This window comes from Phaseolus vulgaris, chromosome 8 (assembly GCF_000499845.2).
Source record: "Phaseolus vulgaris cultivar G19833 chromosome 8, P. vulgaris v2.0, whole genome shotgun sequence".
NCBI lineage: Eukaryota > Viridiplantae > Streptophyta > Magnoliopsida > Fabales > Fabaceae > Phaseolus > Phaseolus vulgaris.
The window spans coordinates 34,510,925-34,526,736 of NC_023752.2; the positions used below are offsets into that span (position 1 = coordinate 34,510,925).

Genomic DNA, 15,812 nt, shown 5'->3' on the forward strand with positions numbered 1-15,812 from the left:
ATACCTCTACATCTTCCTTACCATAGAAATGGGGTAGGTCTACCCTTACTTCCCTTGGGCACTCTTCCTCTCTTCTTCTATTTCTCCTAGGGGTTGGTTGGTAGTAATCATTGATTCTAAGGCTCCCCTCCCCTAGATACTCATTACTTTTAGATGCATGACTATGAGATTTTTTTTATTTTTGTGACTTCTCTTCTTGGGCTCTAGTCAACTCATTAATTTTAGTCTCATTCTCCAATTGTCTAAAAGAAATCATTTGCACAGCTTGTGAAACTTCTTTCAAAAAAGTTTTTATAGATTTTACTTCACTTTCAATAGACTTTGGAGAGTGAGGAGAAGAAGACATGGCTAACGCTTTGTGTATACAAGTATTTTACCTTGAGAAAATTTAGGAAAGTCAAAGAAGGTAGTTTTCCAGGTAAGGGAGGTGAGTCACAAAGGACTACTTAAATACCAAGCCTTTGCCTTAGCAAAAAACTATCCCTCAATGTCTTCACACAAAGTTTTCTCTTAGTAAACCACTTAGAACACAATTAAGTTGAGAAATCAGATTTTAATGCAAGAAAACAATGCAAGCTAACTAATTAACCAAGCAAGAAGATTTAGCAAAGATTAAACAAGGCAACACAAATGAAAAGCGTAGCTAATTAGGCAAGGAAATGCAATTAAAAACAATTAACAATTGCTAATTAGAAAACTCTACACTAGTCGGCCCTAGGTGAGGCTTCTTGAACACTTGGAGCCCTTGAAGACACACTTACCATCTAATCACGTAATTAAATAAGTAATTAACAAAAGTTAAGTTGCAAAGAAAATTAAGAAAACTCCCTTTGTTGATCTTTTTTTTGTTATTGACACTTCCTTGGTTGTCTTTTCTTTGTTGGGCCCTCCAAGTGTCTGTTTTGGTAAGTAATTGTTTCTGCCCTTGCCTTTGTTCCTTTTAGAATTAGGGACTTAATTCTCCAATTCCAACACCTATCAAGAAAACTAGACCTCACTCAAGTCAAATTTCCACTCAAATAAGCACCAATTGAGAATCAATTCCAGCACCAAATTTAGAGACCAAAGAATTAAAGCAAGAAACAATTTAATTGAAAAAAACAGTACCACACAAATGGAGTTAAATTATGACAACTAGAAAGAGTTCCAAAGAAAATATTAGACAAGCAAATAAAGGTACTCAAATAAAGGTAGGCACACAAAATGGATCCTAAGAATAGCACTAGAATAGATTTCAAAATCAAAAAAAGCACCACTGAAAAATTGTTGTGGGCCAGAGAACGTGATTTTCCCCGATTTATGCTGAGCTATCCTTTTAAGATTTGCTTCTGAAAATTTATATGCAAATAATTCAAGATCGTAACTCAAATCTGGCGTTGGTTTCACTCCAAACGCATGAACCATTTGTTTTTAATAAATTTTTCAAAATCAGTGTTCAGTTACGCCAACTGTAGCGTCCAGATTTGCACACTGTTTTTATAATATTTATCATTTTTTTTCTATTGACTCTTTTGAGCTTATTCTTTTTTTTTTTTGTCTTTTCTGTAACACCTCAATCTTGCATAATCCAGAGAATCAGAAATTTCCTATGTGGGAAAATAATTTTCTTAAACAAAACAGCCAGCACAGAGTTATGTAAAATAGGGGATTCTGTAAAAAACTGGAAAAAAAAAACAGCAAGATACCAAAAGACAAACACAATGGAATTGATGAAAAGGAATTTGTGTAGATTTAAACACAAATATGAACTCAAGCTAAAAATAAAAGGCACCAAAAGATCAAAAACATAGCAGATTCAAAACAAATATTTAGACCAAAATCAAGAAACAAATAAGCCAAACAAAGTACTACTTATGATTTGATGACATTTTGGAAAAACATGACTAGACAAAACACATATAGATTCAGACATTAAAAGACTCAAAGAGCATAAAAATGAACCAAATAAAATTGCAATAAGGACTCAAATACCTAAAATAAAAACAACAACTCAAAGGTGTATGGAATCCTACCAAAAATTGCACAAGGATTGCTCAAGATCAATTGAACAAGGTGCACCGATTGGAATTTCCAAATAGCACACCAAATCAAAGTAAAAATTAATAACAGCAAGACAAATATGAAAACAAGATGAACAACATGAAATAAAGAACAACTCAAAATGAAAATGACCAAGAACTACTCATCTTTGAAGAACCTATGCTCATTAGGGATGGCAAAGCGGGGCGGGCCGTGCGGGCCGACCCGCGGCCCGCGCGGGCCAACAGCCGGGCGGGGCGGGCTGGCCCACTAACCCGCAAGAAAAAAAATGGATGAAAGTTTTTCTAAGGCGACATCCAATGTTGTTGAAATGGAAGAATGTCAATAATGTTTATGTTTAATGTTTTTGAATTAATGTTTATGTTTATGTTTAATGTTTTAGAATTAGGTATTTTTAATATTTTGAAAGTGGAAGAATAGTGATATTTGATATTTATCTTAATATTTAATGTTTTGATGTTTGACTATGTTTGAAAAGGAAGAAAAAAAAATTAGGTTTGATAGTAACAAATATATAGGTTTAATTTGACAATTTTTTAAGAACAAAATGTAAAAAAAAATTAAAATAAAAAAGAATGCGGGCTGGCCCGCAAACTCGCGGGCCAGCTCTTATGCGGAGCGGGTCGGGAATTCTAGCCCGCAATAATTTTGCGTGGCGGGCCAACCTGTCCCGCATTTTTGCGGGCCAAGCGCGGGGCGGGCTGGCCCGCTTTGCCACCCCTAATGCTCATGATACCAAATGATGGCATTCTCATGGAGCTCTTCTTGGATGTTGTGAATAATGGTGCAGAAGCTATGGATTGAGATGTGCAAGATCCTCCTAGGAGCTATGGTGATCTTGAAGGTGTATGATGTGTATGGAAAGAGGGAGGTTCGGCCAGCCCTATGGTAGGTGATGAAGATGAAGATTAGGTCCTAGAAACTAGGCAAAAGCAATGTGTGGCACAATGTGGGCAGCATAACATTACTCTCATTAATCTTGCAAATACAAGTGTTAGGCATCTCCTTTTATAGGCTAAGGAGGCCGTAAATGTTAAGCTAAGTGCACATGAAATGTAAGCAAAATGAAATGGAAATGTGGAGGCACATGGGCACATGGGCACATGGAGCACATGGAGCACATGGGTGCACATGGCTTCATAAAACCTTCCCTTAATTAGTGAAGGCTTCTAGAAACCTTTAGCTAATCAAGGTTAACTCCTCCTTAATTCTAATGTGCAGAAAAATAAACATTTGTCCACATGACTATGCTATTTACACCCCAATTAAAGCTAAACTACACTTGTTGGGCCTTCACGGAATATGTGCTAGTACGCCACTCTCCCATTCATAGCTTGATCTAAGTCTTCTTAGACACTCCTAGCTTGTCCTAGACGCTCTTAGCTTGGTCTTCTTGTCCTAGACGCTCCTAGCTTGTCTTAGACGCTCCTAGTTTGGTCTTAGACACTCCTAGCTTGATCTTGGACGTTCTTGACTTGGCTCTTGCCTTTCATGAAAGGTTGTGCTTGGCCCTCTTCCATCAGTTGGCCTCACTACTCTCAATTCTTACCTCTCATGCACCTTCAAGGTCACCACCACTCTTAGGAGGACCTTGCTTCATCTTCAATCCATGATGCTTCCGCCAATCACCAACAAAATCCGAAAACTATGAAGGCACATCTCCATCAACACCCCTTCTAGAGCCAACTGCACCTACAACAATCTGATAAGTGTTTGTTGCATTGACACACAAGTCTCATAGAAATGTATGTTGATGTGAGTGAGCCTTATTAATGAAATTCCATGTTTCTTCTCTAAATCAAAAGGGAAACGAAGTGTAAGTAGAATAAATTAGAGAATAAAATCTACAATATCATAGAAATAGAATTGGAAACAAATCATATGAATAAAATAAAGAAGAACATATTTTGTAACAAATCAGGAAACAAATATGAGAATTCTGAAAAGTTAGAAACTAAGAAAAAAAAACAAACAATATCTCAGATAAAATATAATTTTGAAATCCAAAAAGAAAAATAACTTATAAATAGATACAAGCTTCGAGGAGAAATCATCAAGCTCCATATGAGAACACGTACATAAACAGAACATAATAGTTTTCTTAATTTTTTCTTTAAATTTTTTTCATTTTGATAAATTTCTATTATTGAAATTGTTTATGAATGCATGTTGATGATTCAGTTTTATTTTTTAATTGGAATTCTTTTTTAGTTTACTATTTTTAACAATCTCTTGTTTGCTTAATTCCAGAAGTAAATGGCTAAAAATTTTATGAGTAGACGAATTAAAACAAGACACTAAATGAATTAGTTGACACATTTCATTAATTAGATTTTATCAAAATGACTTACACATATTTGGTCAATTCATAGAAAATTGAAGGAAAAATATATATATGTTAACTATTTTTTTCAAACAAATACAATCTCCTTTTAATTATTCCTATTAACTAACAGTTGCTGCCGATGACATATGGAATTCTTCTCATTAAATTTATAATTGAATTCGTTAGAAAATAACCTGGGATTAAAGATTCATTAGATTGGTCTTCTGCTTGAACACTTTTATATGGTTGAAACGATGTCGATCAGAAACCAACAAATTGATCACTAAAAAGCATTCAGAGTTCAAAAGGACCTCATCAAATGAAATTCCGAGTTGAGCAAAAAATTGAAAATGCATGCCTTGTATTTTTCATTCGCGGAAATTACCGGTAGAAATATTGTTTATGCTTTCCCCTGCATAAAGCATTCTATTTATGTGGGGCATCTTCCTTATAATAGAGGTATCCTTTGATTCAATTATGTATGCAAAGTACAAACAAAACTGTTATATTATTCATCAAGTTTAAATGAAATTGGCTTTTGCAAACTTCATTTAGATTTTGACTATGATGTGAAGTTATTAGGGTACTGCATCTGTTTTTCATTTGATCGTTAGCCACAAACATCACTAGGAAATTCAGTAGCTTGGTAATATCATGCTAGTCACTTGATCATATGTAACTTTATGACACAAAGTAGTATAAAAGAATGCGCGGCGATAATTCTTAAAACTTTTACACTGGTTATTGAAAGTTCCCAGTACCTAATGTATGGGACAAGAAAAGCATCCTAATTTGATTTCAACACAAATATCAACGAGTAGGAAGTGTAATATACATTATGAAGCAAATCGTATCTTACGCATTATCTGGTGGCGATAGATCAGAAGGTCTAACAAGCTGCTCTCTGATTTGATCTTCATGCTCCGTAGTGATCTCAGATTTGGAGGATTTATTACCAGCATACAGAACATAATGTTGAATAATGAAAATAATGTCGAAGAATACAGATACCTGCAGTTGAGTATTAGATGGAAAACAATGTGTCATAAAGGCCTCAAGCAACAGTGTCTGACTGACCTCATAAACAAGCATAATTTACCAGGCACAAGCTCCATCCTAGATCTATGCAAAAATACAAAATTGGTTTCTCGATACATGCATCTACTACTCAGTTTGAGTAGTAAGCCATCACTCTTGAATAAAAAGGAAATCATTTTTCAACCGAAAAGACTAGTATGACTTTAAGATTAAAATATTGACTAGAAAATAACACCAGAATCAGTATTTGAATCACAACTACATGCAAAATATATGGAAAAGAAAATTAAGAAACAATTATAACGTAAGAAAGAAGTAAAATAATCCTCAGAGATCCCATACCAGAGATAGCACCACTTTTCCTATATTCCCGTAGAAGTTGACCCATGAATCTAGAAAGATGGATATAAAATAAGTTCATACGAAAATATATAATCAAATGACAAGAAATATCACTAGCAGAGATGAGCAATGAAAATACTTTGATCTATTGATTGCACAACCATCTGTCCATAGTTTGCTACTCCTCCAGAAAAATCAAGTAGAATGTTACCAATGCTGAAGCCATCAGTACTTTTTCTCAGGAAGTTCATAACTGCCTACATTCACAAGACACATAATTACATGGACTGCAAGAGGACGTAAAGCTAGTCAGGCCTGACTGTTGAGAGATTAAAAAAATGAATGATTAAAATACACTCACTTAAAAGAGATGAATAAGGCCCACGTCATCGAAACGAATAACAATCTATTCAAGTTTTAAGGGTTTATTATTACAGATCTAGAACTACAACTAGATCCGTTACGTTTTCCACTTAAATGTAAGGGACTGGGACAGTACGATAGGCCACTTTTCCAAACCAGTCAATTATTTTACATGAAGTATATGCCTAAAGCCCAAATTGTGAACAATGTCAACAATAGAAAATGGTGCTTCAACTAACACTACAGGAATAATTTAAACTAGTAGAAGATACCATGAATAGAGAGAAAGATTTGAGTTCCAACTTTACTCTAGCATCTAACTCCTTATATTTAATAAATTGGTTTTTCCATCACTAGAAGGAAGGTCTTGATTTTTTAGTAATGACTAGAGAGACTTCAGAAAAGAACATGAATAGGTTCATTGGTATTCAGGAGCAGATACAGTAAATTAGTTTCTGCTATGAAATTTTAGTTTAAAAAATGATATGTCAACAACAGTCTAAAGATAAAAAAGAAGACAAATAAAATAGAAAAAGAATCTCAACCTGAGGAATGTACTTTATAATAGTCATAGTTACTTGAATTGAGCTGCAACAAAATCAATGTAAACAAAAAGTTAGAAGAAAATTAATTACATCCAAAGACTAAGCAACCTGATATTTTCTATTAACACAGAACATGGACTGTAGCACTACAGCAAAAGTGGATCTGAGGTAGTTCAACATACAGAAGAAGATTCTAAGCTTTGTCCTAACATCATACCATAAGCTGCGTCCATAGTGGTAAGAACCCCAACACATGAAAAAATTTAAATGTCTTCTTCATCAAATTGGTCACAAAATAATAAATCATAAAGGCTCTCAAATGATAGCTAATATTTTGAAGCTGGTACTGTTAGGAAAAAGGATGGTGGGGGTGATGGGGTTGGTTTTTAAATAGAGACCAACCATGCAGGGTATTCCTCATGTGTGAAAAGAAGTGTTTCCTTTGTAAGTGGTTGTTGTAAACGGTAGTGAGAGCTAGAATATTGAGAGGAAATCAGTGTGTTTCAGGTATGGACCTTTTTTCATTCTTAACAAGGCACGTAACATTTTTGCTCCGACCTCCCGGATCAAAAGGAATAGGAGAAGACATGGAACATTGTATGAGCGCTTTGGAAAAGTGGCCCAGTAAACAAAGAATGAAGGAAATCCTTTTGGAGATGAAAGAAATAAAAGAATTGTTTCGTGACATAAAGAAAAGTGAAAGGATGTCTGAGGGAAGAGACATTTCATTGAATGAGGAAGAAAAGAACGAAGAACGATCAGTGCATGGTAACAAAACTAATGAGGAGGAAGAAAGAGAACTGAAACCATGGACTAGAAGGGTGGAACTACCAATCTTTGAAGGGACGGATCCGCTGAGATGGATAACAAGAGCAAAAATATTTTTTGAAGTTCAGAATGTTTCTGCAAAGGAAAATTAAGGTAAGCTTTCATTAGTACGGAAGGAAATGCTAGCCATTGGTTCAAATTTTGGCGTAAAAAATCCAAGAATCCTTCTTGGGAAGATTTTTCTATGGCTCTAAACGGGAGGTTCGGAGGTAGGAAGTGAAGTTCCGTGTTTGAGAAATTGGCAGGGATTAAATGGAACGGAAGGGTGGATGATTACATAATAGAATTTGAAGTGTTGGTATCATAGGCTGAGGAACAACTGCTAGGGTATTTCTTTGCGGGATTGCAGGCCAAGATTCGTAACCAAATTAGGAAAAGAGTTGATGAGGGTCATGGAGATTGCCTTGGGCGTGGAAGAGATGATGAAAGAGATTAAAGGGGGTGTTAATTTGTATCGGAATGTCCCTTCCAATTTTTTATATCAAGGAGGGACGGGAATAGCAACACGCGTGAAGAACTACAAGGAGACGAGTGGCAAGCTTCTTTTAGTTTGGCTAACAACGCAACAAAGGAGTCTTCCAACACAACAAGAGATGTCCAGTCAAGAGTGAACACGGTTGAGGGATCAAAAAACAGGGGATCCCGGACCCTCCCTAATCGGGAATATGTTAGAAGGAGGGAAGAGGGGAGATGTTTTCATTACGGAGGGGCTTATAGTCATGGGCATCAGTGTCTTGATAAAAATCTACGTGTTATTATTTTTGCGAAATATGAGGGAGAACCAAGGGATATGAAACAAATTGAGCTGGGGGAAATTGTTGAGAATCAGAAGAAGAATACAAGGATAAGGAGTATCAACAGATGGACCTGTAGGTTTTTCCAATTGGAGAACTGACACAACCCAATATAATGAAGTTACAGGGGGAGTGAGAGGAAAACCAGTGCTGGTTCACAGTGGGGCTAGCCACAATTTCATTTCATTGGATTTGGTTAAAAACCTTGGGTTGCAAATGGAATAATCCCCTTCCTATAATGTAAGGTTAGGAGATGGGCATAGAAAAAGAACAAGCAGGTATTGCAAGGATGTGGAGGTGAAGCTGTAAAAGTGCACAATTAAAGAGACTTTCTTCTTGTTTGAGTTAGGAGGGGTGGATTTGATTCTAGGGGTAGCTTGGTTGGCGACTTTGGGGGATGTAAAAGTGAACTGGAAGACATTGACGCTGAACTTTAGTCTTCAAGGGAAGAAGCTACAGATTAGAGGGGATCATACATTGACAAGAACCTTGGTGACTACCCAAGCTTTAAAGAAGGAAAAGGAGATAGAAGCAGTGTCAGCTGTATGGGAATAGGGACTGCAGACCAGACCTTGGGAGAGGACAAAAAATTCAGGTTTATCTATGAGGCAGAAAACTGAGCTGGATGGGGGTTTTAAAGGAGTGTGAAGAGATTTTCGAAGAGCCTAGAGAATTGCCTCCCTACAAAGAGTTAGATCATAAGATTCCCATTAAAGTAGGAGTAGATATGATCATATGATCAATGTAAGGCCTTATAGAAATCAACATCTGTTGAAAATAGAGATAGAAAAACAAGGGCAGTTTCTTCCTGCACCCCCATAAGGTTGCGCAAAGACAAAAGTGTCCCTATATAAATTGTACTTTTATTTTTTTTTCTATTCCGGATTACGAAATCAGGTAAATTTTCGGATTGGTGTTTCCAGTAAATTTTCGAATTGGTACATCCAGTAATCTCTTGGATTGATGCTTCCGGTAGTACATGAATGATAGTGTTAATCCAAAATAAAAAAATGCAAAACATCCATTGAAAAAACCATTCCGGATCCTTTAATCCATAATTCAAAATATGCATTCCGGATTCAGAAATCCATAATTGAAAAAAAATTATTCTGGATCCACTAATCCGTAATAGAAATTAGGCTTCCGGATTCAGTAATCTGGAAATCAATAATTTATGCAAACTTTGCTTTCGGAACACCCCCTCATTCGGACTGCAACATGATTCACTTCCGGATTGATGAATCCGTAGCACACTCCCAGATTCCGAAATTGTGGGGGTCAGTTTCGGAATTTACAAAATTGTGGTGGTGCAGGAAGAAAAATGTAGGGGTGCAGGAAGAAACTGCCAAAAACAAGTTGTAGAAAAGTTGAAGTCGGGAATAATTAGGCCCAACAATAGCCCCTATTCAAGTCCAGTTGCTATCTTAGTCAAAAAGAAAAATGGCAGCTGAAGGTTTTGTGTGGACTATAGGGCATTAAATAAAGCGACAATTCTTTGAACAAATTTCCAATTCTGGTAATAGAAGAGTTACTTGACAAGCTGCATGGGGTACATTTCTTTAAAGTTGATTTGAGGGCTATCTACCATCAAATTCGCACGTGATATACCAAAGACTACTTTTTGCACGCATCATGGACTCTATGAATCATTAGTTATGCCACTTGGACTGACTAATGCATCAGACGTTTCAATGCACCATGAATACTATTTTACAACCTTATTTTAGGATATTTGTACTAGTTTTCTTTGATGATATTCTGATATACAATAAAATGTGGGAGGAGCACCTAATGCAGCTGAAATAGTTTTAAAGATTCTCCAACAACACAAGTTTTATGCAAATCAAAATAAATGTGAATTTGGGAAACAAGAAGTGCAATATTTGGGTCATGTGATTTTGGGGAATGGAGTTCAGATGGATCCTCAAAAGATTTATGTTATCATGCAGTGGCCAAAACCAAATCTTTGAAAGCTTTGAGGGGAGTTTTAGGCCTCACATATTTTATGGGACATTTATACATAATTATGGAAAGAATGGTGAAACCGTTGACGTAGTTGCTTAAAAAAGGGAACTTTGTGTGGAAAGAGGAAAGTATTGTAGAAGCTTAAGAATACTATCGCGATTGCACACGTTTTAATGATGCCAAATTTTTGCCAACCCTTTTTGTATAGAATGTGACACATCGGGCAATGAAATAGGAGTTGTTCTATCACAGAATAAAGAGCCAATTGCCTTTTTTCAGAAAAACTTTGGCCGAGTCTTCTTTGGCAAAATCTATATACAAGAAGGAATTAATGGCCTTGGTGTTGACGATTCGACATTGGATGCCATACTTATTAGGAGGGAAATTTATAGTCTACACTGATCAGAGGAGTTTGAGACATCTGCTGGAACAAAGAATTACCACTCAGAACCAACTCAGAACCAACAGAACTGTTTAGCTAAGTTGTTGGGGTATGAATTTGATATCGTGTACAAACCAAAGGCGTCTAATAAGGTGGCGGATGCATTACCGAACAAATTTGAAGATGAGGAATAACGAACTACAGTTATCAACATTTTATCCAAACCATATTGGCAAGACATGGAGTTAGTGGAGGATGAAGTCCAGAAAGATCCTGCTTTACAAAAGATAATGGAAGAATTAACAATTAACCCTGATTCACACAGGAATTATACCTTAGAGAATGGAAGGCTTCATTACAAGGGTCAAATGGTTTTATCAACATCTTCAAGTTGGATTCCGAAGTTGCTCTGTGAATATCATACGACTCCTATGGGAGAACATTCAGGGATTTTTTGCACATATAAGAGGATAGCTCAATCTTTGCATTGGATTGGCATGAAGAAAACTATCATCGATTTCATAGCCACGTGTTATTTGCCAACAGAATAAGTATCAAGCTAATTCACCTAAAAGACTCCTTCATTTGCTACCTATTCTAGTGGCAATATGGGAGGAGAGAAGCATGGATTTCATCGTCAAACTTCCTATGTCAAATGGGTATGACGCGATCTTGGTGGTAGTTGATTGCCTTAGTAAGTATAGTCACTTCATTCCTCTAAAACACCATTATTCTACAAGATCGATCGTGGAAGTGTTTGTGAAAGAGGTGGTCAAGTTATTGGCATGAAGAAAACTATCACCGAGTTCGTAGCCAAGTGTTATTTGCCAACAAAATAAGTATCAAGCTAACTCACCTCAAGGACTCCTTCAACCGCTGCCTATTCTGGTGGCAATATGAGAGGAGAGAAGCATGGAATTCATCGTCAAACTTCATATGTCAAATGGGTATGACGCGATCTTGGTGGTAGTTGATCACCTTAGTAAGTATGATCACTTGATTCCTCTAAAACACCCTTATTCTGCATGATCGGACATGGAAGTGTTTGTGAAAGAGGTGGTCAAGTTACATGGAATTCCAGCTTCCATTGTTAGTGATAGGGAATCTATCATTTTGAGTCTTTTGGAAGAAATTATTTAGACTACAAAGTACAACCTTGAACATGAGCGTTGCATATCACCCTGTGAGACAGACGACCAAGCGGAAGTCTTAAATGAAACTTGGAAACATATCTCCATTGTTTTAGCTTTGAACAACCGAAAACTTGGGTGAATTTTATTCCCTGGGCCAAGTACTGGTACAACACTAGCTTCCAAGGGGCTTCCAAAAGCACACCCTTAAGTTGTGTATGGCAGGGCTCCTCCATCTCCAGCTTGATTTGTACTAGCAGAAGCGATGGTAGAAGTTCTCGCTAAAGACTTAAAACAAGAGATGAGGCTGTTAAACAACTCAAATTTCACCTTGATAGACTGCAAGATCAGATGTCGAAATTTGCTAATCGCCACCAGAAACCTTCTCCAATCAAAGTAGGAGATAAGGTTCTAAAGATTTGCCCTCACCGACAACTTTATGTGCCTATGCGATTGCATCCGAAATTGTCAGCACGCTATTATGGTCCTTTTGTTGTTTTAGCAAAAGTCAGATCAATAGCATATATAGATTACAACTATCAGAGAATGCCCTTGTACACCCAGTTTTCCATGTTTCCCAGTTAAAATTGGCAATGGGGACTCACGAAGTGGACCCCAAATTGCCCCCAAAATTCCAAAGACATGGCTCGGATTTTTCTCCAAGTCAGATATTAAATAGACGAGTGGTACACATTCACGGAGCACCAATGCAATAGGTTTTAGTGCACTGGAATGAAGGTGGAACGAAAGCTCCAACGTGGGAGGATGTTGCGACTACCAAAGACCAATTTCTAGACTTTAACCTTGAGGACAAGGTTGTTTCAGTTGAGGGGAGTAATGTTAGGCAAAAGGATAGTGAAAAAGTGTGGAAAGTGTATTATAGAAGAAAAATGAAAAATAAAGAAGGTTGTGTAGTGGCGGGGGAGGAGTAAGTTGGGGTTGGTTTTTAAATAGAGACCAACCATGTAGGGTGAGGTGTGTGTTTTTTTGTTGTTTTTGACAGGATTCCTCCAGTGTGAAAGGAAGTGTTTCCTTTTTAAGTGGTTGTTGTCAACGATAGTGAGAGCTGGAATAATATCTTCGTGAGAGGAAATCAGTGTGTTTCCGTTTAAGGTGTGGATCTTTTTTCATTTTTAACAAGACACGTAACAGGCACACATAAGTTCAATAATTCATCGGTGCCCTCAAATTAGAACAGAAATACTTTCAGCCAAAGCTTCAATTTCATATGCACCTGCCTTCCACAAGACAGAGTAAACCGAAAATATTTGCCTAGATTGACCACATAATCTCCTAAGCAATTGATAAAAGAGAAATAAGCTTTGTCCTGTTGTGCAAATAGCATGCCATCTCGAGATGAATTAGGATGGTTTCAAGAAAGCACTGAGAAAATTACCACATGGGAGCTCAATAAATTGGTATAAACTGATTAAGAATAAACAAATATCAAATCTCCAGTACTAAAAGAAATAGCATCCGCGATAAAACCAAGAGTATATCCACGCATATATTCTAAGGAATTAAATTGAAGGCCATAAAGGACAAAACAAAAACAATTAACCACATAAGCATGGACAACATACTTGAACATGGAGAGAAGCCAAAGCCAGGAATGATTTGACAAAGCAATAAAGAAACAAACTGCTGCAATAAGCCAAGCAACAGAGACAATTCCAATAGAAACTTTGGACACTTTCTGACTCCCACGCTACAAACAAACAATAACTAAGTTGAGCAAAAAATCGAGAATTCAGTCCATAGAACAAAAAGGGAGAACATTATAATTTTTCAACAATATCATTCTTACTTCATAGATTGCAATCTGGAACAACGTGATTGCCGTCAGTAGAACAGCATGGATGGAGAAAGCAACATCATTTGCAGCCACAGGTATCATCTGAAATAGGAGGAATTCAAAACCACATCAGGGAACTCCAAATGTTTATACATAACAAACATTACTTCAACTCTCAAACAATTCACAATTTTCCAATTGTCAAAATTTTCTCCAAAAAGCACAACAGAAGAGTCCATAACAGTTCCTTGAAGAGCAGTTCTTAATTTTGTTATCATAGTATGAACCACTTTTGAGCTTGCTAATCGATCAGGAATCATCATTCATTTGACTCTAAAGATAATGATTGTACAATTCAATACGAAACTGACACGACATTTTTTTTTATTCAAACATTATAATTCATATAGGGTCTGTTTACATAAACTTCCACGTAACCATTTTTAGAAGAGAAAAAATAAAAGATGTTTTACCAACAGTAAAATTAGTTTATATAGATTTATCATAAATTATTTTACATTAGCTTTTCCAAAAATATGATTGTTTTAACTCATAAGTATATTTTACCAAAGAAAAGTATATTTAACGACAGAAAAGTATATTTAATTTTTTATTCATATTTTTGGTGGAAGATAAAGGAAGAAAGCATTGTATTAGATGTGGGGAAAATTGGCTTTCAGCGTGAAGAGTTTAGCATACATGAAACGTTGTTGGTTTGATTTAATTGAGAAACAATTGAAGTCTGTTTGAGAAGGAACCTCTCCATAACCGTATTTGTCGAAGTACTGCTTCTGAATAGCAGAGCTGAAGTAGAGAGAAGCGTTGTATATGAGATAGGTACTGTGCTTGGTCAAATTCAGCACCACGAAATCGAAGTTGAGCCCAACCACACTAAATTGAAAAAAATTAACAATCAAATATTACGTTTTATTAATCAATTACACTAGCATAGATGATGAGAGAAAAGGAAGATGATACCTCTTCCTGCGAAAATTCAAGATGACTTGAGGGTAGAAACTGATGGACCAGGAAACGAAAGCGAACCAACCCAGAGCCTCATACGCAACTTCCAGTGCTAACCAATTCCAAGAGGCCATTTTCTTCGCTTGCGCAACACCAATCAACAACTGCGTTCCTTAAATATCAAACACTGTATCGCTGACGTCAACAATTTAATCTATTTTAAATATCCATAGTTTCAACATAAAAAGAGTTCGGTTCTTTCTTCAGAGATAAATTCAAAGGCTATATTGTCCGGTTCTTTTTTCAGAGATAAATTCAAAAGTATTGTTCAATAATTTTTTATTTATTATTATGATATTTTTACATCTATTCCATTTTATATTTACAACATAATAAAAGAAAATTAAAATATAAATATTTATTGTTATTTATTGATTATGATATTTATTGAGTTGATTATGATCATAAAAAAACATTTTTGTTATTTTTATTCTACATCGTCTTTGTTTGACAAATACTCGAACTCAAGTTTAATAATCCAATAACTAAGGAATTGGGCATTTATTAAATTAAAGTAGCATCATTTGAGCATAATTTAAAGTTAATTTTTGAACGAAATAAATTTTGGTCTTTATTTACCTTCGGTCACATTAATAATCTGTTTTTCATCCATTCAACACCAAAAACTGGGATCCTTATCTGAAGATCTTGCCACTGTGCTATATATGGGGCAACTATGTATACAAAATCATTTGAATTATCAGCCCTCGCTTTACTTGAACGTAAAACTACCTTTACCTGTACAGTTATTCTTTATATTCTTTATTTTATTCACGTGTACGCCTTCTTAATCTTGGATTAATAATTTTGCTCTTGTGTTTATACGATCTACACTGATTTTTTTTCAAAGATTTTTATCTTTTTTAAGTTGTGTGTAACTATGTTAATATAATTAACTTTAAGATATAAGATGAATGGTTTGTGTACCAGTGAGAATTAAGAGTGAATTGTGTACTCATTTATAATTGGAAGTGGTTGGTGTACTCGGTTGTAATAAATTGATTATTTGTAAAATGGTTAAGAATGAACGTATTCCATAAGTTCGGATGAACTAGTATAAAAATATTATGAACTAGTCTAGTTTTTTCGAGAAGAGTTTAGGCTTTATTTAATCCTTCTTCTAGAGCTACTTGTTCCAACAATTATTGTTTTTTCTGACAGAGAACTCATGATGCATATTTGACCTTAGAGGGTTCATTAAGGCATGTAGACTTAGAGAAAAGTCTTTTTAGCATATGCTT

The 15,812-nt window shown here is 35.8% G+C and overlaps 1 protein-coding gene across 1 annotated transcript; it reads right to left on the bottom strand.

The window, feature by feature from the left end:
- Positions 1-5,005: 5,005 nt before the first annotated feature.
- On the bottom strand, positions 5,006-14,764 carry LOC137823378 (cystinosin homolog). The gene is made up of 8 exons (XM_068628484.1): positions 14,527-14,764; positions 14,307-14,439; positions 13,561-13,650; positions 13,337-13,461; positions 6,655-6,697; positions 5,886-6,003; positions 5,747-5,796; positions 5,006-5,377 (listed from the first exon to the last, which is right to left on the bottom strand). The coding sequence occupies exons 1-8, from the start codon at positions 14,643-14,645 to the stop codon at positions 5,222-5,224; spliced, it is 834 nt and encodes a 277-aa protein (XP_068484585.1). The 5' UTR covers positions 14,646-14,764; the 3' UTR covers positions 5,006-5,221.
- Between the last annotated feature and the right edge of the window lie 1,048 nt (positions 14,765-15,812).